Below are 27357 nucleotides of genomic sequence, written 5' to 3'. Positions count from 1 at the left end.
TAGAGATTTATTTGGAAAATGAAGTCTCGAAGATTATTAGAAAATTGGAGTTTTAGAGTTTATTTGGAGATTAGACTTTTAGAGATTGAATGTGAGAATGAGAATTTTTAGAAACTGAATTTGAAAGAGGTTGGAATTTTGAAAACGATTTGAGGGTTTGGGATTTTACAGAAAGATTAAGTTGCGAAAATTGAGACTTTGGGGAGTTGAATTTTGAAGGAGATCAGAATCGTAAGTTATTTGAGAAATAGAAATTATGAAAGTTGATGTGTAAAAATTGGAAATCTCGAAAATCATTTGAAGGCGGACTTTATAGAAATAACGAATAAGATGATAATGATAATGATAATAATAAGTAGTGGGATAAATACGAGAATTGGAGCATGGAAAACTGAAAATTAGGTTCGGAGATAGGACACTTGGAATTTTAGATAGCTAAATTTAGAAATCGGAATTTTTGAAGAATTAGACTTTAATGATTGAGATTTTTAAGAGAAATAAATGGGTAAATATGGAATAACGTTATTAGTTAATCAAAACGATATTTGGACGGATGAATAGTGAATAGTGAGATTTGTGAGATTGAAAATTAAATTGGAAAATCGGATTTTTACGAAAATGATATTTGAACGGATGAAAGTGAATAGTGGGATTTTGAAAATTAAGTTTGAAAGTCGGATCTTTGAATAATTGAACTCCAGTTATTGGAATTTTTGGAAGGAAGAAATAAGTAAACGTGGAATTTATAATAATGATAACAAAGATGATATTTAAATGAATAAAAGTGAATGGTGGAATTTCTGAGTCTAAATGTTAAATTTGGAGATCTGGTTTTGAAGAGTTAAATTTTAATGATTGAAATAAATAAACAAATAAACACGGAATAATGATACTAATTAACGAAAATAATGTTTAAACAAATAAAAAGGAGAATAGTGGAATTTTTCTAATTGGGAATTCGAATTAGAGCGTTGGATTTTTAAAGGATATGACTTTGAATAGATAGGTAGGTATGGGATTATAATACTAATTAGCGAGAATAATATTTTAGGCGAATAAAGATGGATAGCAGGATTTTTGGGATTGAAGTTTTAATTCAAAAATGGGATTTTTGAAGAATTGGACCTTATACAAATAAATAGATGTGGAACAAGAATCCTGATTAACAAAAATAAAATTTAGACGAATAATGGAATTTCTGGGATCGAAAGTTGAATTAAGACAGAGGGGTTTTCGAAAGATTGGACTTTGAATAGATATGGAATAATGATTATAATGGGTGAAGATAAAATTTAGACGAATTGTAGAATTTTTATGATTGAAAAATTAAATTAAGATGTGAGATTTTTGAAGAACTAGGTTTTAAATAAATAGATAAATATGGGATAATAATCCTGATAGATGAAAATAAGATTTAAACGAATATTTGAAGGATTAAATTAAAGCATGGGATTTTCGAAGGATTAGACTAGATAGATAGATGAATATAGGATAATAATTCCAATTGATGGACATAAGATTTAAACGGATTATTGAAAGATTAGATTACTAAAAATAAATATGGGATAATGATTCTAATTGATGAAAATAAAGTTTAAACGAATTATTGAAAAAGATTAGGTTAAGACACGGGATTTTCGAAGGATTAGACTTTAAATAGACAGGGAAATAGGAGAGAATAGTTCTAATGAAAATAAGATTTAAGCGAATTGCGGAGTTTTTAGAATTGAAAAATTAAGTTAGGGAGTTAGATTTTCAAGAGATTAGACTTTAAATAAGTAAATGAATATAGGATACTAACTCAAATTGAAGAAAATAACATTTAGCCAAATAGTAGAATTTTAGGATTGAAAATTAGATTATGACATTGGATCTTTTTAAAGGATTGAATTTTGAATAAGTAGCTAATATAGGATGATAATACTAATTAACGAAATAACATTTAAACCGAATAAAAAGAATAGTGAAATTTTTAGGGGTTTGAAAATTAAAATATGACATTGGATTTTTGAAGGATTGGACTTTAAATAGCTAGATAAATACGTGAAGGCAATTCTTAATTGATGAAAATGAGATCTAAACGGATTATAGAAAAATTAGATTAAGATATGGGATTCTTGAAAGATTAGAATTTAACTTTAAGGAATGAGATTATTTTTTTTAAAAGATGATAAACCGATACATATGAAGTAATAATAATAATTAACAACCATAATGTTTAAACTAGCGAAATTGAATAGTATGAATTTCGAGATAAAAATATGATTAATAATAATAATTTATCTTTTAGTTGTCTTTAAGTTTGAGTTAACTAAGTTGGTAGAACGAAATAAGATAAAAAATGAAAACGAAAAAATGACTTGATAAATTACTAAATTAGAGGTTAAAAAAAAACTTATTTAGGAGTGGAGTAGCCAAATGGGCTATCCTAAAATGGGTATGGGCCATGGGAGTGAATAGCACAGGAGGCATGAGGCCCTTCATCGATGCAACTGGGCTTGGGCTCCAACCAGGCCCAAAACTGTCACCAAGAGCAAACCCAAAACACCATCACCATCAGAGCTTGGGCCTGGGCTCCAACTTAAGCCCAAGTCCACTGCCATGCATGGGCAAGCCCAAGGCAGCCATCTCCAGCTGGGCGTCACCCTCAGATGAGGTCTCCACCATCAGCAACATAGATGAGAGGGAAAGGGTGGCGGCTTTGAGACGGCGGAGTAGCTGCCAGTGGGATTTAGCCCATGGGATCGGCCTTTAAAGTCCTCCGGCGGCGCTAGGAAGGCAACAGAAAAGCTCCTACTCGCGTCACTCACCCAGCAAAAAGAAAAAAATGAGCGTAGAGAGATGGCCGGACTGGTTGGGAAGTGGAGGGCTGCCGGTGGTGTGGGCGAACAGGAACCGCGGGGGGAGGGTGATGATGCCATGCGTGCATGAGGATTGATGAAAGAAATGGGCTTGATGAGTGAAGAAAACGGGTTTGAGATGGCACGTGGTGTAGAGAGAGGAAGCATGCGAATGAAAGATGAAATGGGTTAAGGGGTATGAAGAAAGTTTAGAGTGGGGAAAATAGGCTTAGTGGGATGGTTTGATGGGTATGGTGGGTGACAATGGATATGAAGAAGTGAATAGAAAGGGCCATGTATGGCCATGCAAAGGTGGTGGGGATAGGCATGAGGGTCGTGCTTCAATGGTTATGGGTATTCGGAGGACGATGAGCTTGGCATGGCGTCTCATGCATGGAATGATTCCACATGGAGCTTAGACATGGCAGAAAATGGACTTTAATGGAGGGCTTGGAGGTGGGTTTGGGGAGGTCCTTGCATGGTACGGGGGATGAACGGCATGAAGAGATGGGTATGAAAAGCTAGTGAGACAAGGTGGCAAACATAGAATGAGTTTAAGGGCATTAACATGAAATGGGTGTATGGTGGGGTTTAGAGAGAGAAAGGTAGGGACGGGTTGGGTAGTAGACAAGTGGTGAGGTGGCCAGATTTGCATGGTTGTTATGGAAGAGAAGTGTATGGAGGTTGATGGGAATGAGCATAGAAATGATGGCATGTCTTGCAGGAAGAGCGAACTCATCAACATTGAGCAGAGAGTAGCAGCTTTATCCGTTGCTTTTTATGATGACTTTACACACTGACTGAGTCTTTTCGTGAGCTTCATGGTTCAAGTCTGTATATATCCCACCAGATTCTTAAATCTGTTCTAGCTTCATAACGCCCAGATTAAACACCTATTTGTTGCATTCAGATAAGTCAAACTGCAATGACCAGATTTCTTCTTATAATATCCATTGATCCGGCAACATGAAATGACGGTAGAGCTTTTCGAAGCATTAAGACTTTTCCAGAGACTCTTCGGCTATGGTTATTCTTCCTTTATTGCCGATGAGTGGCTCCGTATGGCATAGTTAACAGCAAGCTCCAGTCCACGCTCCCAGTTGCTTTCAACGTGAGAATATATCCCTGGCGATTTCTTGCTCTCTCAGGCAGAGGTGAGAAGGTTGATACGTGCCATGGATGTAATTCCCAGAACAGGGGAATGGCAGCAAAACAAGGCACAAACAGTAGAGAATGAAAAGAGTTCATTCAGGCCTCATATGATGTATCCAACAACGAGCTCGGGTGCAAGATCAGTCCAAGAAAGATTTCAAAATGAGTTTTAAAACAAAAGCAAAGGTGGGAATCTCATGAGAGATCTCAAAACAGGGTATATAAAACCGGTTAGAAATCAAACATGAGGCAGAAGCAAGCAAACCTAAATACAAGAAAAACAAACTGAAAAACCCAACAAACACATTCAAGCACCAAACTAGAAACTCATGGATATCCAGAAGCAAGATGAAAAAGATATTGAACATAGACCATACCTGAAAAACCTCCTTACAAACGAGAACTTGTCTGACTTCAAACTCTGTTTTTATCACCTCACTGGAAGGTGTTCAGCTCAAAAACATCTTTCAAAAGACTACCCTTCGAACCCTCCTCACAACCGGCAATGGAAACCTCACCCTCCTTAGCCTCTTGCCCAAGCTAGAAAAACCCTACCAAAAATCCTTGCCCTCGCCAATCAGATATCTCTCCCTTTCTTTTCTGTTCTGTCTTCCTCAACAAGCCATCTCCCTTGCTACTGTCCCCTCCAGCCGCCTAAGGATAGCTCTTTCTCCCTCCTTTCACTTCCAGCCGTCCCCCCAGGTCTGTCCTTCTCCTCTTCCCCTTTCTTCCAGCCGTCCTCGGGTGGATCAAGAAAGCAGAAAAAGAAAAAGAAAAAAGAAAATGAATGAAAATAAAAATAAACAAACCTGCCCCTAGTTGAGGGGGTCTACAGAAGGACTCTCATCTTTGGCCTAAGAAAGCGGACCAAGATTGAAATGTTATTGGTCTAGACTCTAATCTACATATCAACAACCCGAAAATACGAAAGCTTTTGACAAAATATTAGAGCCTCGTACGTAGAAATTTCTAAACTGTCATTCAATGAAGAACAGAGAATCTAGACGATCCATTCCACGTACCAAAAGAAAAGAGCATTCAGTTTGGGTTGTATCATCCCTGCTGCGGTGGAGCATTGCAGAATGAGTTGGAAATCTGTCTTCACTCTCAACGCATCTGTCATAAAATCTTCCCATCTTCCTGAATATATTTTCTCTCACACTCAGAATAAAAGACCTATTGTCAACAATACTTTTGAAAGGATAGTAGTTCCTTTCAGTCTGCCAACCAAAATTCTATCAGCCATGCATTAAGGTCTTTAGACCTAATTGTTAATTATGCTTCATTCAACATAGCCGCTGAGAATCTACTCATAAAAAATTAGAACTAAAACATAACTGCACAAAAAAAAATGCGAAATTCTCAATCATATGCCATTCAACATGGCTGCCAAAATGTGCAGGTCCCAAGATTCTGAAGTCATGATGTGTCTGAAATCAGTCACCATTAGACTGGTATTGAGGTAAACGCATATGGCAAAGAAAATACAAATTTGGTAACCTCAAAAAGGGCAAAGGCAGAGCACGGTCTAAAAAACAGAAGTTCTTCAACATAGTTGTGAGTTATGTCTAACAAGGGGCCTATGAGTATGGGGCAGCGATTTTGTTCCTCCTGAAACATCTAACTTCTATTATTTCATTGCCGCAACATCTGTTGCAACTGAAGAATCTGATGCCTTTGCTCCGGAGGCAGGCAATTAATCTGCTCTGGGGTTAGGCTCATTACCTGCTGAAGCAAAGCCTTCTCCATCTCGGGGTTTAACTACACAATCAACAAAACAAATCTTCAAATCATTGACAAGAAACCCTAGAATTTACCATGGAAGTGAAAACATGAGTAGGTAGATTACCATTGGGGGGCGTGGAGGTGGGTTGCTAGGGCCAAACCCAGGAACTAATGGTGGAGGTCCTGGGATCTGTGTTCCCATTGTACTCTCATGACGGGGAGGCATCCAGGCAGAAGATCCCCTGTCCGCTTGCATGGAGCTTCCAGCAGGATTACTGAACTCTGTCCTTAAATGTGAACCTCCAATCTGAAAAGAACAAACATGGGGTAAGCGTAAAGATTGTGAAGCCTTACAATCATTTAAGTTATATAGCATAATCTTAATAGACTTTAAAAATACTGGTTGAGGGCATGATGCATATACTTGTAGCATAATCTGAGTTTCCATAATGGCTGTTTGGTGTAATAGTTACTAATCATATTAGGTAGGGGCAGCCAATGTCTGCCATTTCATTGGCTTACTGGGGAACAATATGGTTTATATAAAATATATAAATTTAAAAGCATCCCATTCCAAATGGGAATGTAATGGAGGCAGGAATCAACCTAAGTTCATGAAATAAATCCAAGACTTCCCTGTTAACTGTGCCTAATAAGTTCAGGAACCCACTAAAAATTGTTCTATCCTAGCATCAAAAGGAATCTGATTATGTGGCCCACGATCAGACCTCTCTATGTTGGAACAAAACAGAACTAGAGACCAACTACCGATTGGGTTCCTTTTAACGGATGGGTATACCAAATATAGAAGAAAAGTAGACAATCACATTGTGTATAATATTTTCCAAATAAGTTAAGGCCAACATCATATCCTCAAAGAAGTTGGATAAGGTTTATCTATAGAGGTTTGAGAAGACTGACAGAACATGAGAGTAATTAAGAAGTTGAGAGGTGTGTAGACAGAGGAAGCAAGTGAGAGGTCTTTGAGAAGTTGTGAGAAGCAAGTAAAAGAACAAATATATAGAAACCAACTAATACTTATATGAAAGCGAACCATAAGATACGAGAGAATTTTGAAAGAACAAGAATTTCAAAAGAAATAACCAAGATTGTTGGTTATATGAAATTACAAGGGTAACACACCAATGTTTTTGCATCTATAATATTTATCTCCAAATTTAGTACTGCACCTATGACGAAATAAAATATCTCCATATTTTTTTAAAATGGGAAAAAAATTAAAGTGATAAGAATTTTAGGATTTGATAAAATTTTAAAAATTGTGGAGAAGTGTTTTAATGAAAATAATAAAAGTAATATTTACAGAAGAGAATGAAAAGCCAAACTCAAAGTCCTAGAGGGAAAAACAATTAAAACATTAATAGACATGGAGTTGAAAATAAGAAAAAATTCTAGTAGAAATTGAAGGAGTTTAGAGAGCCTACTTTGTGTACTAGTTGATACCCTCATTACAAAATTTTGTGAAAAGGATTTTGGCACCGGATGTGGACAAACTGAAATATCATGGTAAGAAAGAAAATTTAGGGTGCAAGGCAAAAGACTATTCACTTTAGTAGAAATATAAGAAACTTAGAAAATAAGGATACTTCTAGGAGATAAAAATGAAACATAGAAACCTCCTTTGATGAAAGACTAGAATAATAAAATTAAAAATAAAATTAAAAAATTAAAAATATTCTTTTGCATTTACAAAATTTAAAAATTATATACAAAATTAAGAGCTAAAAATACTTAATAGGAAGATGGAATATGAAACATAGAAACCTCCTTTAGTGAAAGTTTAGATCCTATTTGGTAACTGTTTTAGAAAATATTTTTCTATTTTTCAAAACAAAAAAAAAAAGAAAAGGAAAATACATTTGACAACCAAAAAACATAAAATAGTTTTCTGCCTTTAAAAACAGAAAACAATATGTTTTCAGAGAACATATTTTAGTTGGTTTTTACTTCTTTTTTTAGAGTTGTTTCAAAAAATAAAAGTTATTTCTAAAACATATTTAAAAATTTTTCAAGTTTCTGAATAGACATTTGTTTTATAAAACATCATAGAGTGGTTTTAAAAAACCGTTTTTCAAAAAATATTTCGAAAAAAGTTACCAAACATGGCCTTAGAATAACTGAAATTTAAAAAACAATATACAAAAATTTGAATATGTAGATACTAGATAGATATTTCTTCTCCTAGAAAGTTGAGGATTAAACAAAAAAGTAAAGGAAAATGGTAATTTTGAAAGATACAAAATTTAGAAGATACAGACAATGAATGCATTATTTAATAGAAGTTGAAGATTAAAAAAACATTTTTTACATAGAGGAATTTGATCATAAGAATTTTGTGAAAAGAAAATAGAAAATAGAAAATAATACTTGATATAGACTCTTTTAGTAGTTGAAGTTGAGGATTAAAAAAAAAAGATCTTTTCACATTAAGAAACCAGAAATTTTGAGATAAGAAAGTTAAAAAACAAAGGATGCTTGCTCCTCTCCTTAGAAGTTGATAATAAAAGACTTCTTTTACATTAAGGAATTTTGAAATGATAAGGTCGACTTGGAAGGTTGACAAGCAAGGATGGTTTGTATAATAGTATGGATAAGATTAATTTTATTAGTGAAATTTATTTGAGTTAAAGGATGGACATAAACTAAAAATTTTCTTTTTTTAATCTATACATATTGGTGATTTGTTCATAAAGCAACATTAAAATATATTCTAAGTGCTAATCTAATATATAAACAAATGTGCACTTCCTAAACCTAACCGATGCAAGAAAGAACTACCAAAAATTCTCATCATTATGTTCCTTCTTTGGTTTTAGCATGCTCAATATATAACACAACTTCAATATCATAACCATAAGTTCAAGATACTAGGACAAATTGATCAAATCATCATAACATGAAACAGGACTAAGAACAGTTATGCAGGTGTAATAAAAAATTTTATCACCTACACAGGACAAACTTTACCATTCTTAGATGAAAAAAAAAAAAAAAGACAATTAGCTTTTACTTTATAAGCTAAATGTTACTTTTCGAATTAAATAAATTGAAAAGGTGGGAATGGGGATTGAGATGTAACACCCTTGGGACCAAGAGATCAGTATGTTGAAACAGAAGAAACCCAAATCCCAGACAAGAAGCCCTCTCACTGATCTTGTATCACTTAATCCATGAAAACCACAACTTGGGTATATGAATAAGGTTGAAAACAAGTATGTCTTTGTCCTTAGATCTCACATTATGTTTTGTAGAACCCAAAAAAATGGGGATACGTGGCATTGTTATTGTCTTCTGAGTACCATATCCATGAAGGAGAAACAGAAATCAGTTTTCAATTTTATCCAAAATAAAAAATTAAATAACCAAAAACAGGAAGCACATCTATTTGCTCTATGCTCATAGTAACACCTCACCAATGTCTAAAATTTATTTACAATTGGATCTGCATGTCATCTCCAAATTGATGCCAAAATTCCTAATTCCTAAGAACCAGTTGATTGCAAAAAGATGGAGAGATACAAACTTCAATTTGACTTTATTAAAACCAAATATGCTTCAAGGTAGGATCAAAATATAAAATGGAGCGGTAAGGAGTGGAGTGGGATTGTAGGAAGTACCAGGTTCAAGTCTGAGTGGGGGCAAAATAATAATAATAATAATATTTGTCCTATCAATATATGTATATAATAGGAGACAACATGGTTAGCCATCACCAAAAAGCATAGTTGGTTCCTTGGAAAGAGATTTCTCTTGAAAGTGACCTGGCTATTTGAGAGCCCACTCTAGAGTAACAACTACTAAGTTGTTTGTCAGGCGAGACTTGAAAGATGAATCAGATAACCATAGTTAATTCTGAAACATAAACCAAGCATAAAAAAAGAATATCTTTAACAAAATTTAAGATGTTTTGAGCAACAGTATATGAGACAAGCTCAGTACCCCTTATTATATGCAACTATTAAGATGTAGTAGCACACAATAATAGAACTGCCAAGATCATGTATATCAGGGATTAAAAGAATCTGAAACCAATGTGACCCAGAACATGGCATGAGAAGAGCCATTTAGCTCCCACCAGATAATGCCCATATCGAGCTCAACAAAAATTGGCTCCTCCTCAGATCCTGGAACAGGCTAGAGTCTGCCAAAAGCCTGGGCCTCACTCCAGACTTGGCTCATAACGTTGCTTTTTTAGTTTATTATATTGTTGAACCTTTATGGATCAATCATGCCATACTGAAGGGAATCCAAAGAGATGTTACAATATCAGGTGATCCTTTTTCATCTTAAACATTCAACCAAATGAATAAATTTATAGATTCTATATTATGAGGGTATGTCAGCCAAGGCTTACTTCCCGGCAGAAAATTAACTCATAGGCAACATTTAACATATAATTTTCCTGTAAAGTTGGATTAAATGGTTCTATTTTGACTATTTTCCCAAATGAAGAAAAGCATATTGAGTTATCAACCGCCATTTTTTTTTTATTTGTCTGATATCATTTGCATCACACCCAATGTTCACAAAGGAGAAATTTTAGTCACATTTTACCATGAAAGGGGCCCTAACATACATAATTAACCAGCTAAATAAAATTCTCATCAAAAGTTACATCGGTCTTGGCAAAAAATTCCCCAAGCCTCAAGCCCAATAACCAAAATGCAATCATACCTGATTAAAAGATTGCGATGGCAGCTGACTTGGAAGTGGCGGCTGTGCCTGTGTAAAGGAAGGCCCAATGCTAGCATTAGGTTGGGTACCTGACTGAACAATTTGAAGAAAAATTAAGTCCAACCATACGAAAGCAGATCCAATCAATGGATTAATAAACTGTGCTATCCCACATACATGAAACACAGGCTGAGAATGATGCAGCTGACCACCAGGTTGTTGGAATCCCATACTGGAGCCCATTTGTGACGGGTGCTGGTGTTGGAAAGCTGGCATTGATGGAAGTCTAGGATGTGGAGGCAATGGTGGTTGCAGCGGCATATGTGGAAGGATAGGTGTCTGTCCTGGTTGTTGCAATTGGCTGGAGACTGTAGGCATCTGAGGTCGAGCTAATGGTGGCTGAGAAGCAGAACTAATTGGATGGGAAAGCAAATTAGGAATTTGAGAGGGGGCCATCTGGGCTGCTGCAGATGCAATCTGCATTGGGTTTTCCATTTGCTTTGTTACAGGAACTTGGTTTTGAGATCCACTTGTTCCTGACATCTGTTGCGTGGCCAGAGCGATTGGCTGCTGAGTATGCTGTGATACTGATGACTGAGTACTTGGAGTCTGAAAAGAATTGCAAGTTAATATAAGTATGCAGATTCATTAATATAAATATAAAAAGCTTATAAGATCAAAAGCATACCTCTCGAGGGGTCCCCATCATTCCAAGCATTATTTGAGCCTAATGGAACATATTAATTAAATATATATAATTAGACGAATCAGCAGTAACCAGTAAAGACATGATGCCTAGACATTACAACAACTAAATAAGACAAACCAGTAACAGTACTTATGCATCACTGATTGTTGAGCTGGTACACTGACACCAACACTTTGTTCAGAAGTGTGTTTAAATTGTCAGGGTTCCTACAGTTCATGACTTGTAACCAAATTAGAATGGCATAGTAGCCTATCATTATTTGAGAGACTTCATACCTTGCATTATTTAAAATGTTCAAGAAGCGGGTTAACTATGGTCAGATAATGAACTCCATAATGGTAAAACCTAATCAATCATCCAGGACTTTGTAAAATCCTAACCAAAAAATTTCTCTCCAATCTGTATAACTAAGGATTGAAGGGAAACCCCTTATGTGTCAATTCCTTTATGCATCTTGCCAGTGAACTGTTGCCAGCAGTCTAGAGGGAAGTTTATTCTGGTCAAGAATCACTGTAATTGGAAATAATGGAAATAATGAAACAGGAATATACAACCATTAGCATCTTCAAAAACTTCACCATTGCACCCAACACAATACAAGAGTTCTGTAGAAGTAAAGGTCCAACCAACTTCCAGTTCTGTCCAAGGCAAGATGTGGAGTCTCCATTTACAACTAACGATGAGACCCTTGATTTTAGATTAAATTTCTAAATTTCTAAAATAGTTTATACGCATTGTTTGCAGCCCACCTGACCCCTTGAAATATGATTGGATGGTCTAGTAGAAGTTAAAGATTTATGTAGTAATAATTTGCTGACACATATACAAGCTATATTCAAATTTTCATAAATTAAATTATGGAAAAATATCCCATTATGGAGTATCTTTGTAGAATACCTATCAGATTAAAATGAAGTTCAGGAGACCAACACAAGGTGCACTATGCTTCATAGCGTAGTTGAAACCCAATTAAAAAACACAACTAGAAAAATGAATGTAGCAAAAATGAGGATATTGATAAGCATAAGTGCAAAGAATATAAAAGATGATTATAACAAGAAGAAAATACTAATATGGTAGGTCAGCAGTGGCGCTAAACCCTATATAGCCTATTTTTGTCTCACCATTGCAAGGACTATCCATGTGTTTGGCAGACAAATGTGATTCATTACGTAATTAATTTCTACTAGCAAGTCTAGCAATGGTGGTCAGTTGTCTTGTGAAAATAAAGTAAAATAAACTTTTCTTATTTGGTTGTGACAGAAAAGTGAATAGAATAGAAATTAAAGAAAACGTATACATTTTCAAACTCTTGATCTCTATTTAAAATGGAGAAAAAATTAATAAAAATGGAAGAAAAATTTTAATGGGCTCAAACCAGTCTTTTCCTATCCTGTCCTTTTCCTCTTCTATTGTTCTTTTTCTCACTGGTTTCAAAATCCAGACCCAAACAAAGCCTTAAATTTTCCTTTTTTAAAAAAGAAGAAGAAAAGGTAAAATTTAGGCATTTCATTCTTTAGAATCCATTGTTTTTCTAGGAACCTTCTCATTTAAAAAAATAAGAAAATATTAGAATTTGGATCATCTTAATTTTTAAAGTATTTGCATTTTTTGAATCACAAAATATGCACTTTAAAATGATTTTCAATTTTTAAAAGGATTTGCAGCTTTTGAATCACCATTTGCATGAAATATCTTCTAAAACAATTTCTAGAATTAGCTCACCAAGCATGTTTTCAGAACCATTTTCAATTTTTCTATCTGTCATTTCCACACCATTCTGGTTTTCCCTTTTCGCCAATAGAAACCAAATCAACAGCATACACGGACTCAAAATCTTTTTTCATCTCCTCTCTTGGGAACCAAAAGGGGACAAAAATTATCAGATCCATTGAACCAAAAAAATCGTTGTTGCACACAAACCCTAATTCCATAAAATGATCAAAACAAATCAAACAGTAAAACAGCATATCAAACCCCAAATTAAGACCTGAAAGACAAATCGGGCCAATCGAGGATTCTCAGCCAGAATCTGGCGTGCTTGTTGCGGATTCTCATCGGTAAGCAGCTGCGCAGAGAACAAAAAGAATGGAATAATGGAATACAATCAATGAGTATATACAAAAATAAAATAAAATAAAATAAAGTGAGAAAATTTGCCTTCATCTGATACATCATATCGTAGAGTTCAGACCTGGACATCTGGGGGAATTCGTCGGAGTTCGACGGCAGAGCATCGGCGGCAATCGGCTTGTCCGACATTGTCGAGAAACGGATGAGAGAGTGAGCAACTGACAGAGGGGAACGCGATTTCTTGAGAGGGAGTGGTTGTGGGGTCGATCGAGGGAGTTTAAGCCCATTATATACTTATGGGGGTTGGGTAGGCCCAACAAGAAGGGCTGCTGCAGATGCAATCTGCATTGGGTTTTCCATTTGCTTTGTTACAGGAACTTGGTTTTGAGATCCACTTGTTCCTGACATCTGTTGCGTGGCCAGAGCGATTGGCTGCTGAGTATGCTGTGATACTGATGACTGAGTACTTGGAGTCTGAAAAGAATTGCAAGTTAATATAAGTATGCAGATTCATTAATATAAATATAAAAAGCTTATAAGATCAAAAGCATACCTCTCGAGGGGTCCCCATCATTCCAAGCATTATTTGAGCCTAATGGAACATATTAATTAAATATATATAATTAGACGAATCAGCAGTAACCAGTAAAGACATGATGCCTAGACATTACAACAACTAAATAAGACAAACCAGTAACAGTACTTATGCATCACTGATTGTTGAGCTGGTACACTGACACCAACACTTTGTTCAGAAGTGTGTTTAAATTGTCAGGGTTCCTACAGTTCATGACTTGTAACCAAATTAGAATGGCATAGTAGCCTATCATTATTTGAGAGACTTCATACCTTGCATTATTTAAAATGTTCAAGAAGCGGGTTAACTATGGTCAGATAATGAACTCCATAATGGTAAAACCTAATCAATCATCCAGGACTTTGTAAAATCCTAACCAAAAAATTTCTCTCCAATCTGTATAACTAAGGATTGAAGGGAAACCCCTTATGTGTCAATTCCTTTATGCATCTTGCCAGTGAACTGTTGCCAGCAGTCTAGAGGGAAGTTTATTCTGGTCAAGAATCACTGTAATTGGAAATAATGGAAATAATGAAACAGGAATATACAACCATTAGCATCTTCAAAAACTTCACCATTGCACCCAACACAATACAAGAGTTCTGTAGAAGTAAAGGTCCAACCAACTTCCAGTTCTGTCCAAGGCAAGATGTGGAGTCTCCATTTACAACTAACGATGAGACCCTTGATTTTAGATTAAATTTCTAAATTTCTAAAATAGTTTATACGCATTGTTTGCAGCCCACCTGACCCCTTGAAATATGATTGGATGGTCTAGTAGAAGTTAAAGATTTATGTAGTAATAATTTGCTGACACATATACAAGCTATATTCAAATTTTCATAAATTAAATTATGGAAAAATATCCCATTATGGAGTATCTTTGTAGAATACCTATCAGATTAAAATGAAGTTCAGGAGACCAACACAAGGTGCACTATGCTTCATAGCGTAGTTGAAACCCAATTAAAAAACACAACTAGAAAAATGAATGTAGCAAAAATGAGGATATTGATAAGCATAAGTGCAAAGAATATAAAAGATGATTATAACAAGAAGAAAATACTAATATGGTAGGTCAGCAGTGGCGCTAAACCCTATATAGCCTATTTTTGTCTCACCATTGCAAGGACTATCCATGTGTTTGGCAGACAAATGTGATTCATTACGTAATTAATTTCTACTAGCAAGTCTAGCAATGGTGGTCAGTTGTCTTGTGAAAATAAAGTAAAATAAACTTTTCTTATTTGGTTGTGACAGAAAAGTGAATAGAATAGAAATTAAAGAAAACGTATACATTTTCAAACTCTTGATCTCTATTTAAAATGGAGAAAAAATTAATAAAAATGGAAGAAAAATTTTAATGGGCTCAAACCAGTCTTTTCCTATCCTGTCCTTTTCCTCTTCTATTGTTCTTTTTCTCACTGGTTTCAAAATCCAGACCCAAACAAAGCCTTAAATTTTCCTTTTTTAAAAAAGAAGAAGAAAAGGTAAAATTTAGGCATTTCATTCTTTAGAATCCATTGTTTTTCTAGGAACCTTCTCATTTAAAAAAATAAGAAAATATTAGAATTTGGATCATCTTAATTTTTAAAGTATTTGCATTTTTTGAATCACAAAATATGCACTTTAAAATGATTTTCAATTTTTAAAAGGATTTGCAGCTTTTGAATCACCATTTGCATGAAATATCTTCTAAAACAATTTCTAGAATTAGCTCACCAAGCATGTTTTCAGAACCATTTTCAATTTTTCTATCTGTCATTTCCACACCATTCTGGTTTTCCCTTTTCGCCAATAGAAACCAAATCAACAGCATACACGGACTCAAAATCTTTTTTCATCTCCTCTCTTGGGAACCAAAAGGGGACAAAAATTATCAGATCCATTGAACCAAAAAAATCGTTGTTGCACACAAACCCTAATTCCATAAAATGATCAAAACAAATCAAACAGTAAAACAGCATATCAAACCCCAAATTAAGACCTGAAAGACAAATCGGGCCAATCGAGGATTCTCAGCCAGAATCTGGCGTGCTTGTTGCGGATTCTCATCGGTAAGCAGCTGCGCAGAGAACAAAAAGAATGGAATAATGGAATACAATCAATGAGTATATACAAAAATAAAATAAAATAAAATAAAGTGAGAAAATTTGCCTTCATCTGATACATCATATCGTAGAGTTCAGACCTGGACATCTGGGGGAATTCGTCGGAGTTCGACGGCAGAGCATCGGCGGCAATCGGCTTGTCCGACATTGTCGAGAAACGGATGAGAGAGTGAGCAACTGACAGAGGGGAACGCGATTTCTTGAGAGGGAGTGGTTGTGGGGTCGATCGAGGGAGTTTAAGCCCATTATATACTTATGGGGTTGGGTAGGCCCAACAAGAAAGGCCCTTGGCTGTCTCTCCATTGTGGTGTACGCTAGGGGTCCAACACAATGATCAGAATTTTTAGCCTCGCCAGATTAGAGGTCTGTGACAAATGAACCGAATCGGTCCACGGACCACTGTTACATAAAAATGATAATATAATCTCACTTCAAATTGCCCTAAATACCCCTTTGGATAAGAAAATATAAATGATTTTTAAATTGTATTTTTAATTTTTAAAAATATCAAACATGTGTAGATGATGTTTGGATAATTTTTTGTTTTTAAAAATATAAAATAATAGAAACTCAAATCAAAATTTTTAAAATTTGAATTAAGTAGAAAATTTTAAAATTCTTATGGGGTCTGCATCCAAACACAATCTTAGGAATTCTAAATTTGCTTTTTGTGTCTTATTTTTTATAAATAAATAAATATATTTTTTAATTATACAAAATGATATCGTACCAAATAAGTGCTATGTCAGAACTTTAAATTTGAATTGTGGAATGAAATACGAGGAAATGAATCTCACATATACAAAATGAATGAATATCAGGTGAAAAAGAATCCATGGCGCTTCGGATCAGTGTCCATGTATAGTTCATGAGATGAGGATTCTTTGAAGGATAAGAAAATAGGGACGAAAGAATGGAGGCAACAATAAGAAAGTGAAAGCGCGTCATTTGATCGTATAGGGTTTGGACGTTGGAGGTGTCACAAAGCTCGTTCTTCAACATCGGGGGATCAATGCAGTTAAACTCTGTATGTTTGGTAGATTGTGTCAATGCAGTTATAATTTTCTAGAGAGAGGTCATAGAAATTTCAAAAAGCCTTTCAGAAAACTATCTACCAAATCTCATAGATAGATAAAAGACAGTTAAACCAAAATCCACAAGAACCTCAATAATAGGTTTTCAGTCAAAGGCAAAAGGAGTCAAACAGAAGTCCTTCAACATAGTTTTATGTCGGACAGCATCCCATGAGCAGGGAAAGACCTGACTTCTGCTATTTCATTGCCGCAGCATCTGCTGCAATTGTAGAATTTGATGCCTTTGCTCTGGAGGCAGCCGATTGATCTGTTCTGGAGTAAGGCTCATGACCTGCTGTAGCAGAGCCTTCTCCATCTCAGGATTTAACTACACAATCAACAAAAAAAATATTCAAAATCATTGATAAGAACACCTGGAATCAACCACAAAACAAAAGATTGGTAGATAGCCTACCAGTTGGGGACGGGGAGATGGATTGGTCGAGCCCATCTGACCAGGAACTAATGGTGGTGGCCCCGGAAGCTGTGTTCCCATAGTATTCTCATGCCGAGGCGGCATCCAAGAAGAAGATCCCCTGTCCACTTGCATGGAGCTTCCAGCAGCATTGCTGAACTCTGTCCTTAAAAGTGAACCTCCCATCTGTAAAGAACAAACATTGGGCAAGCCTGAAGATTGTGAAGCCTAACATACCAGCACAATCTTAACAGACTTAATATTGGTTGAGGGCTTAATACACATTCCTGTGTCATAATCTGAATTTCCATGATGGCTATTTGGTATAATAGTTGTAAATAAAAGTAGGCACTGGACAGCCAACATTTGCAGTTTCATTGGCTTGCTGGAAAAAGATGTTGCTTATCTAGTATATATACACACATTCACAAGCATTCCAAAATCAAAATCCGATAGTCTGATAGGAGGTTGGAATCAAATAAGTTCATGAAATAAAAAATCCAAGACTCCTGTAAACTGTGCTAGTAAGTTCAGGAACCTACTAAAATTTTCCATCCTGGCATCAAAAAGGAATCTGACTTTGCAGGTGCAATCCAACCTCTGTGTGTTGTGTCAGCATAAAACAGAACTAGGGACCTATTACCCGGTGGGTTACATTTAACAGATGGACATTACAAAAACACACTGATAGGATGATCCAAATCTCCAGTTTTCATCAAGATATTTGCACTATGCAAAACACTTTGTTCCTTTAGTAAAAGAATAAATGAAGTAAAATTCATCTAAGTTTGATTTATTGAACAGTTGATACACTAAAAAAGGGCCAAATCTTACGATGAGCTAAAAATAAACATTGTTTATTGATGTTGGGTGATTTCTGTGGCTTGGCAACTATAACTTATATGGGTTAAAATCAGATCTCATCTCAACAAACTCGTCAGTCACTTAGATGGAGTTGACTGACACCTAAATAAGGGAAGAAAAGTGGCAAACACACCTAGTATATGAATTTTAACACACTATTGCACTATGACATTTCCAAAGAAGATGAGGCCAATGTTACACTCAAAGGATTGATAAGGTTTTTTTTTTTTTTTTTTGATAAGTAAAAATGAATTAAATTGAAAAGCCAAAAAAGGGAACACTAAGTACACAGGGAGTATGCAAGTGAGCACCATGCAGAAACAAGAAAACCCTCCCCTTATGGGCAGCCTAACCAATCGATCAAAAGATTGACAAGGTTTATGTAGCGGGGTTTGAGAAGTTTGAGCATTGAGATTGAGGAACTGGCTGCAGGGGAGAGACCTAAGGATTTTGGTTTTGATTTATTATTACCTTCTTTGCAAAGCAAATTAAATTATCAGAGACTAAGAAATAAAGAAAAGCTTGCATGTACCCAAAAATAGAAACTAACTGATTTGGATATACGAAAGTGAATTTTGAGATGAAAAAAAAAACAGAAAGAAAGTAACATGGAGAGAACCTTAAAAATAATGTTGTTGGTTATATGATATTATTAGAGTTTGTGAGACGTACAAATCTTTTTGCATCCCTGATATTAAAGTATCTCCAACTTTACTACACTTGTGTATCATGCTATTAAAGTAAATAAAGACTTTTATGGTGGGAGAAAAGTTTTAAAATTGTAGAGAAGTTAGGAAAGCTACATATTATAAAGGAAACAAGTGTTTGAATCACATGAAAGTAGTAGAAGCAAAATTGTAAAAGAGGGTGAAAGACCAAAGTCACCCATTTCACTGAAAACATAATTTCAGACAATAAGGCGATTGTGTGTGAAGACAAAAGTAAAGGAGGTTTGGGGGTTAAGAGCCTTGGTTTATTCAATAAGGCTCTCCTGGGCAAATGGGCATGGCGCTTTGCAAACGAAAAAAAGGCCCTTTGGAATCAGGTGATCAGAAGGAAGTACGGGGAGGAAATTGGAGGATGGAGATCTTGCGAGATTAGGGAGGCATATGGAGTTGGTTTGTGGAAAGCTATAAATAAGGTGGGACAGCTTGTAACCTCTTTTTTTGGCTTTGAGGTGGGGGATGGTAAGAATGTGAGGTTTTGGAAAGATAAGTGGTGGTACCAGCCCTTTAAGTGAGGCTTTCCCTTTACTATTTGCCTTAGCAACGTCAAAAGAGACTTGGGTAAATGAAGTTTGGACAGCCGAGGGGGATAGGAGGGGAAGTTGGACTCCTACTTTCAATGGGCCGTTTAATGATTGGGAGATGGAAGAAGTGGGAAGGTTACTTTGTTATTTGGAAGGGAAGATGGTGAGGGTGGATGAGGAGGACAGGGTGAGATGGGTGAAATCAAAGGATGGGGTTTTTTCGGTAAAGTCCTTGTATAAGGCACTGCAGCCGGTATCTTCTACTTTGTTCCCTTCAAAGATTATATGGAGGTCATGTACTCAGCCCAAGATTAGCTTCTTTGTGTGGGAGGCTTCGTGGGGTAGAGTTTTGACTTTGGATCATTTGCAAAAGAGGGGTTGGGTTTTGGCAAATAGGTGTTTTCTTTGCCAAAAGTGTGGGGAGTCGATTGACCACCTGCTTCTTCATTGTGAAAGAACAAGGGAGATGTGGACTTTGCTCCTCTCTTTTTTTGGAGTATCTTGGGTATTTCCGCGTTCGGTTAAGGAAACTCTCATAGGTTGGAGAGGCTCCTTTGTGGACAAGAAGAGGAAGGTGGTGTGGCTTTTGGGGCCGTTATGCTTGTTTTGGGTTATTTGGAAGGCTAGGAATTCAATTGCTTTTGAGGACGGTGTGTTGTCCATCCAAAAGCTAAAAATTTCTTTTGTGTATTTACTTTGGTCGGAAACCAAATTGTGGATAAAAGATGGTCCTTCGACCTTAATAGATTTTATTGAATGGGTGTGTATGCGTTAAGGGAGAGGGTTTTTTGTGCTTTCTTAGTGGCTTGGGTTCTTTTGTAAGGGGGTGAGTTGTTCTACACTGTATCTATTTGAGTCGTTTCTTTAGTGCCTCTTTTGCAATACACATATTACTTACTGATAAAAATAAAAATAAAAATTCAGACAAAGGTTCAGCATGGGATTTTAAAAATAGTTAAGAGTAATTCAAAAAATACACATGGAGATGAGAAAATATAGAAAAAAAGAAAAAAGAAAAAAAAGGAATTTCAAGGAAAAATCTAATTCAAAATTAGTTTGATTAAAACATATTGCAATGCATGAGAATAATGAAAAAGTAATAAACAAGAAGTGAAATTAAAAAAGAAACTTTAGTATAAAGTGAAGGAGCTCAAAGAGTTTGCTTTTATATATTAGTATAGAAGGATAATTAGAAGTAGTGTCACTAACCTCATTACAAAGTTTTGTGAAATAGTGTTTTGGCATTGCTGGTGGAGCAATGAAAATTTCAAGCAATAATGTAAAGATAGTAAAGACTAGCTTCATTAGTTGCATAGAAAGATCAATAGTGGTGGTCCATATTGAACAACCCCCACACCACACCCCGCCCAAAGTTCACAAAGGAAAACATTTTAGTCCCAATTCACTATGGAAAGGACCCTAAAAACTATAATTAACCAGAATTCCTCATGCCTCAAGCCCAATAAAATAAAATCATACCTGATTAAAAGATTGAGATGGTGGCTGATTTGGAATCTGTGGCTGTGCCTGTGTAAATGAAGGCCCAATACCAGCATTAGGCTTGCTACCTGACTAAACAATTTGAAGAAAAATTAATTCCAGACATGCAATATCCGACACGCACAATGAATTAATAAACTGTACCATCCAACTTACATGAAACACAGGCTGAGAATGATGCAGCTGACTGCCAGATTGTTGGAAAGCCATATTGGAGCCCATTTGTGAAGGGTGCTGATGTTGGAAAGTTGGCGGCAAAGGAAGTCTAGGATGCGGAGGCAATGGTGGTTGCAGAGGCATATGTGGAATGATAGGTGCTTGTAATGGTTGTTGAAACTGGTTGGAGGCTGTGGGCATCTGGGGTCGAACTAAGGGCGGCTGTGAAGCAGAACTAGTAGGAAGTGGAGGTGTATTAAGAATTTGAGAGGGAGCCATTTGGATATTCAGATGTCCCTTAGGCTGCTGCACTGTCTGTAGCGGATGCAAGGGCATAGATTGTGACTGAGGGTTGGTGGTAGGAATAGAAGCAGATGCTTGCATTGCAGGTTGGATTTCCATTTGTTTCATTACAGGCACTTGGGTTTGAGATCCACTTGTTTGTTCCTGTAAAGAAGCTTCACCTGACAATGGAAGAGCTGCCTGAGCACTTGGCTGCTGAGCTGTCTGTGCTTGCTGAGGATGCTGCAGTGTTGGTAGCTGGGTGGTTGGAGTCTGAAAGAACTTGCAAGTTAATATTTGTACACAGATTCATCAATATAAATCAAAAGAGCTTACAAAGATCGAAAGCATACCTCACGAGGGGACCCCATCATTCCAAGCATTATTTGTGCCTAATGGAACATATTAATTAAAAATATTATATTAAGTAATCATATGAGCAATTAACAGTAAAGACACGATGCCTAGACATTACAAAAACTAAATAAGACAAACCGGTAAAAGTATTTAAGCATCATTAATCACTGAAGTGATATACTGGCACAAGCATTTTGTTAAGAAGCATGTTTAAATTGTCATGGGCTTGTAACCAAACTACAGTAGTACAACTGCCTATCATTATTTCAAAGACTTCATGTCATACATTATTTAAAATGTTCAAGAAGCATGTTAACTGCGGTTTGATAATGAACTCCACAAAGCAAAAGCCTAAACAATCATCCAGGACTCCATAAAATTCTAAGCAAAAAATTCTCTCCAATCTGCATAACAAGGGATTAAAGAAAGCCCCTTATGTATCCATAGCTTTATGTATCTTGGCAATTAATATTTGCCAGAGGTTAAAGGGGAAGTTTGTTCTGGTCAGACTTCAGTACATCACTATCAATAGAAAATAGTTAAACAGGAATATACAACTATTAGCATCTTCAGAAACTCCACCATTGTATCCAACACGATATAAGAGTTCCATAGAAATAAAGGTTCAACCAGCTTTCCGTCTTGTCCAAGGCAAGAGATGGAATCTCCTCACAACTAACAATAAAACCTTGATTTTTTATTAAATCCTTTTAACATAGTTTACATGCTCTATTTGCAGCCCACCTGACCCATCCAACATGACTGAATAGCCAAGTCAAAACCCTCAAGGCCAATAAATAAAGCCAAGATGGACTTAATAAGGAGGCTCAAACTGATTTAAATTAAGTTAATGAATTTTATTTTATTTTTAATTTGTGGCCTCTTCTGGCCTTAGAAGTTAAATACTATGACATAATTATTTGTTGAGACATGATATTTTTTTTTATAGGTTTGTTGAGACATGATACTACAAGCTATCTTTAAATTTTCATATATCATATCATGGAAAAATGTCAAACTATGGATTATCATTATTGAATATCAATCAAAATAAAATGAAGTTTAGGATACAACTACAAGGCAGCCTATACCAAAAGAAATGAACATAGTTAAAAGAGGGATGTTGAGAAGCATAAATGGTAACAATAGAAACAAATTAAAATAAGAAACAAATACAAATGTGAGACACAAAGGTGGCACCAAATGCCATAGCCTGTATTAGGGCAAACCAAAAGAATATATAGCCAAAAAAGGAAGTTCAGCTCTATAGGTAATTTATTTCTATTACCGAGCCTCGTAATGGTGCTCGATCATCAGGTGAATGCTTGATTTGTGAAGCGTCCATTCTCTCGGCTTCATTTTGTTTTGGCTTTTTTCACAGCACAAAGGGTTTGAGACAAAAGGACCCCCTATCCACTTATTAATTTGCATTGGTGATGGAGGCTGTAAGCATTCTTTTTGACTCTTGAGAAGGGTTGGGGAGGGTGGCTTCATTTCAGGTTTCAAGATAGTAAGGGGAGGTGGTAAAGGAGTGGAGATTTCTCACCTCCTATTTGAAAGAAATAAGAGGGATTTGAAGATGTGGAAATTTTGGATCAAGCACTTAAATTTGCTCTTTGCTTTCCTTTTTGGGCCATGTTAGGATTCATTTAGAAGGAAATCTCATGTCTTTGATAGATTTGTAGATGGGATAGGAGCCAAGTAGTTGTGGGCAGATGGTTTTATTTGTTCTTTTTGCTTGGCTCCCTTTGTATACTCCCAGTGTACGTTGGCGAGCTTTAGCCTAACATCTATCTATAATATTTTCTTGCCTGCTTATCAAAAAAAAAAAAAAAAGGTTCCTTTGAAGGATTCTTTTCCATTTTTATTCTCCTTTACAACTTCTAAAGAGGCTTGAGTGGATGATTTTCAGGTGGCAAAGGGTGGGTTGACTTTGTGGAACCCATGCTTCTTGGAATCCATGCCTCTTGAGACATTTCTAAGATTGGATGGTGGATAACATTGAAGAGTTGCTTTAGAAGCTACATGTGTTAGGAAGGAGCACCGGAGAGGAGGACAAAATTGTATGGAAAGCTAGTAAGAGTGGGGCATTCTCAGTCAAGTCCTTCTACTCTACCTTACAGTTGCAGGGAGAAGTGTCTTCCCCCTCAAAAATAGTGTGGGCTCTTGGACTATTAGCAAAGTGGGTTTTCTTTGGCTTTGTTTCACTTCCTTAATGGACCTACAGACTAGCTAAGGTTTACTTACATAGTTGTTCTTTCTTTTTGCAATTTCAAGTTAAAGCTTTCACATGGGAAGTGCTTTGGGAGAGGATATTAACCATGAACCAACTTTATTGTTGTCTGTGGCAAAATACAGAAAAATCAGTAGACTATTTCCTCATCCGTTGTAGGGAAGCTAGAGAGAGAAGAGAGGAGGGGACTTCTTGTTCTCTCTATTTGGTATTTCATGGGTTCTTCCTTTTGTGGTGAAATGCTTGTTAATGTGGGAGTTTTGTAGGCGATAAGAGAAAAATAGTTTGGGAAACAACTCCTTTTTCACTATTTTAAACAATTAGGGAAGGAATATAACCCAAAAAACTTTTGAAGGGGTACAATGTACAAACAAAGAATTCCTTATTTCTAATCTGTACATGTTGTCTCATGGATCTCCTCAAGTTGATGTTCAAGCTGATTCACCATCTTTGATAGATTCCATTGAGTGGTTGTACACTAAGTATTAGATTGGGATTGTAATGGTTGGTTGTTTCTTTTTCCTTCTTAGATATATACTTCCTGTGTAATTCTTTTTGTTTGGCACTTTTAATATATTATCAATTCTTTATTAAAAAGAAAAAAAAAAAGGTTGTATTTTAGAACAGATTAGGGTTTTTAAAATGTTTTTTTGTAGATGATTCTTAGAAACAATTAGAGTGTTACCATTTGGAAGCTTTTATATTCTACATGAGTGAACAATATCTTCATAGAGAATAAAAATATCTTCTTAGAGAATAAATCGAGAAAATTGTTTTTTATGTCTGAGTGCCAGAAAGAATTTTGTTCCTATCAGGCGCCGTCCCAAATTATTTTCTCATTCCCATTCTTGGGAACCAAAAGGGGGCAAAAATTATAAGATCCATTGCACCAAAAACAATTGTCGCACCATCAAACCCTATTTCCATAAATGACGATAACAAAGTAAAGATTAAAAGAACATATAAAAGACCTAAAATGAAACCTGAAAGAGAAATCGGGTCAATTGTGGGTTATCAGTAAGAATCTGCCGCGCTTGTTGCGGCTTCTCATCTGTCAGAATCTGTACAGAGAACACAGATAATGGAACACAATGAATGAGTATATGTTTCAAGAGATCCGATGAACCCGTTAGAAGGAAAAGAAAATAGAAAAGAGAGAGAGAGAGAGAAAGATTGCCTTCATCTTATACATGATGTCGTAGAGTTCAGCCCTGGACATTTGGGGAAATTCGTCGGAGTTTGACGGCGCAGCATCGGCGCCAATTGGCCTGTCTGACATTGTCGACAAATGACTGAGCGACTGAGCAACCGAGAGAGCGCGCAATTTTTTGAGAGCAAGCGGCCGATGGTGTGTAAGAAAATTACATACTTACAGTCGCTGGGTTCAAAGGGGCTAGGCCCATTTATGGGAGGCCCAATGAAATGGGCCTTTCCAGACTATGAAATATATTAACCAAACTTTTGTTGCTATAGTTTTTTCCAATTCAGGCAATTAGTAGCAGCAACAAGCACCCTCTTGAAAATTTTAAAAATCATGCTTTGTGTCTTATGGAGGAATATTTGAACTTTGCCCAAAAGTTTTTGCCTTTGTCCCCTAAAATAAAATACTTGCTCTTGGTCCTCCAAACCAATTTTTGGACTCTAGTATATATTGAATTAAGTCATCTTACATCCTAGGTTTGTATTTTTCTTTATTTCACGATAGTTTCTTTGATTGTATGGCTTTTTTGAGTAAATTTGAAGTGTAATGCAACATAATTTACTTGCCAAACAAGGAAAAACTATTGAAAACTTTAATTTGTTTCAATGAACTAACAAGGATCTGAATCTTGTGTTGTTAATTAAGATATCATTTTAAATAAGGTAAACAAGCTAATCTCAAGTAACATTAAGCTTAATTTGTTTTATAACTAGTATGTATAACTAATGAACTTGAAGCTCCTTGAAAAGTCATAGAAGTGAGTTAGTACTTTGGAATGTGAAATGCTCATAGTTAAGATGAAGAAAATCTTTAACCAAAATTTTATGGTCGTACAATTTGGTCTTTGATGAACTTAAACAATTGATAATGACAAATTCTCGGTCATTAGTTATCTAATTATAACAAGGGATTATTAAACTATGTCAAATTCTAGTTTTTGTTTTGTTGTTTTTGTTTTTCTTTTGTTGCTTGTAGAATGAAGTTTAACGCAACACCAACAGACTTTACTAGTCCAACTCGAGAGATCTGTCAAAAAAACTTTGTTATAGTGAGGTGCTTAGGAGCAATCTTAAGCGCAATATGTATAGGAGTCGTCATTATCCATGAAAAAAACAAACTCAAAGTACTATTAGCTTGATAAGTTTTGTTATTCATATGCATAATTAATGAGCTCAATGCTAGCTCCTTGAAAACTCATGGAAGTTGGTAATCATTAGAAAGCATAATGGTCGATGTATGGCTAAGAAAATATTTAAACCAAAAACTTATTGGCTTATTGTTTGGAGTTTTCAACCAACCAAGGGTATTAACAATGATAGGATCCGTTTATTATTTGATGGAGTATGTGAAGTATTCTTTGAATTCATGTATTTCATGTTAGTTTTCTCCCCTTAACTTGCTAGCTTGTAAATGAAGTTTGATGCAACAATGAATCGCAAAATTCACCTACCAAGGTCATCAAGAAAACTTTTAAAAACTTTGTTTTAATGAAGTAATTTATTGGCGAAATCTTAACCACAACATGTTATAAGAAATCATTTTTTTTTTGTTTAAGTTAAGCTTAAGGAACATTAAGGTTTGAGATATTAGTATGTACAATTAAAGATCTAAGTGCTCCATGGGAACTATTGGAGTTAGAAATCATATAGGATTAATTGATAAAAACCATAATTAACACTAAGAAAATATTTTAACCAAAATTTTCTTGTTTTATTGTCTAGTTTTTTCCTAAGAACCTAGATGATAATTTATTTGTTGTCATATTATAATGATTATGAACCAAATTATGTCAAATCTTTGTTATTGTTTTCTATTTCATGTCATTTTTTATAGTTACATGGTTTATTGAGTGAGGTGTACTAAAGGGTTGCTTCTAGGTAAGATCTTAAATGCAATATGTCAAAAAACCAATCTTCAGCATAATTAGGTCAAGGTCAAGTAACATTATGCTTGACGTGCCTCTAAGTGGTATATGTGCATAACTAATAAGTCAAATGCTTTATGGAAACTCATATAAGTTGACGGTTATTGGAAAGTATAACAATTAAAGTTAAGAATAAGGAAATTCTTTAACAAAATTGTATTGTCAACTCATCCTAACCAACTTAGACTATTGATTAGAAAGGCATGCCAAGCCACTATATG

At 35.5% G+C, this 27357-nt stretch overlaps 2 protein-coding genes across 3 annotated transcripts; both read right to left on the bottom strand.

The window, feature by feature from the left end:
* Positions 1-5330: 5330 nt before the first annotated feature.
* LOC100261251 (uncharacterized) lies at positions 5331-16115 on the bottom strand. The gene is made up of 11 exons (XM_059734181.1): positions 15929-16115; positions 15759-15836; positions 13748-13786; positions 13513-13668; positions 13282-13482; positions 13112-13189; positions 11101-11139; positions 10590-11021; positions 10413-10505; positions 5842-6024; positions 5331-5753 (listed from the first exon to the last, which is right to left on the bottom strand). The coding sequence occupies exons 1-11, from the start codon at positions 16028-16030 to the stop codon at positions 5628-5630; spliced, it is 1527 nt and encodes a 508-aa protein (XP_059590164.1). The 5' UTR covers positions 16031-16115; the 3' UTR covers positions 5331-5627.
* An 864-nt stretch (positions 16116-16979) lies between these two features.
* Positions 16980-25422, bottom strand: LOC100255879 (cleavage stimulating factor 64). 2 transcript variants are annotated; one of them, XM_002276308.5, is made up of 7 exons: positions 25189-25422; positions 24995-25072; positions 21775-21813; positions 21140-21694; positions 20963-21055; positions 17371-17556; positions 16980-17283 (listed from the first exon to the last, which is right to left on the bottom strand). In XM_002276308.5, the coding sequence occupies exons 1-7, from the start codon at positions 25288-25290 to the stop codon at positions 17158-17160; spliced, it is 1179 nt and encodes a 392-aa protein (XP_002276344.2). In that variant the 5' UTR covers positions 25291-25422; the 3' UTR covers positions 16980-17157. The 2 variants fall into 2 exon arrangements, with proteins under 2 accessions (XP_002276344.2, XP_010663600.1); XM_010665298.2 differs by having other exon boundaries at positions 20963-21010; positions 25189-25377.
* Positions 25423-27357: the final 1935 nt, after the last annotated feature.

The sequence above is a fragment of the Vitis vinifera genome, chromosome 17 (genome assembly GCF_030704535.1).
Source record: "Vitis vinifera cultivar Pinot Noir 40024 chromosome 17, ASM3070453v1".
Lineage (NCBI taxonomy): Eukaryota > Viridiplantae > Streptophyta > Magnoliopsida > Vitales > Vitaceae > Vitis > Vitis vinifera.
Note: the sequence above shows the minus strand (reverse complement) of the source record. Positions and strands in the feature narration are given on the sequence as shown.

Coding starts and splice junctions, on each gene's coding strand:
- LOC100255879 (XM_002276308.5), bottom strand. CDS start 25,290: ATGTCAGACAGGCCAATTGGCGCCGATGCTGCGCCGTCAAACTCCGAC. Junction 25,073..25,188: donor ACATCATGTATAAGATGAAG/GCAATCTTTCTC, acceptor TTCTCTGTACAG/ATTCTGACAGATGAGAAGCC. Junction 21,814..24,994: donor TGACCCGATTTCTCTTTCAG/GTTTCATTTTAG, acceptor ATGTTCCATTAG/GCACAAATAATGCTTGGAAT.
- LOC100261251 (XM_059734181.1), bottom strand. CDS start 16,030: ATGTCGGACAAGCCGATTGCCGCCGATGCTCTGCCGTCGAACTCCGAC. Junction 15,837..15,928: donor ATATGATGTATCAGATGAAG/GCAAATTTTCTC, acceptor TTCTCTGCGCAG/CTGCTTACCGATGAGAATCC. Junction 5,754..5,841: donor CACCTCCACGCCCCCCAATG/GTAATCTACCTA, acceptor TTGATTGTGTAG/TTAAACCCCGAGATGGAGAA.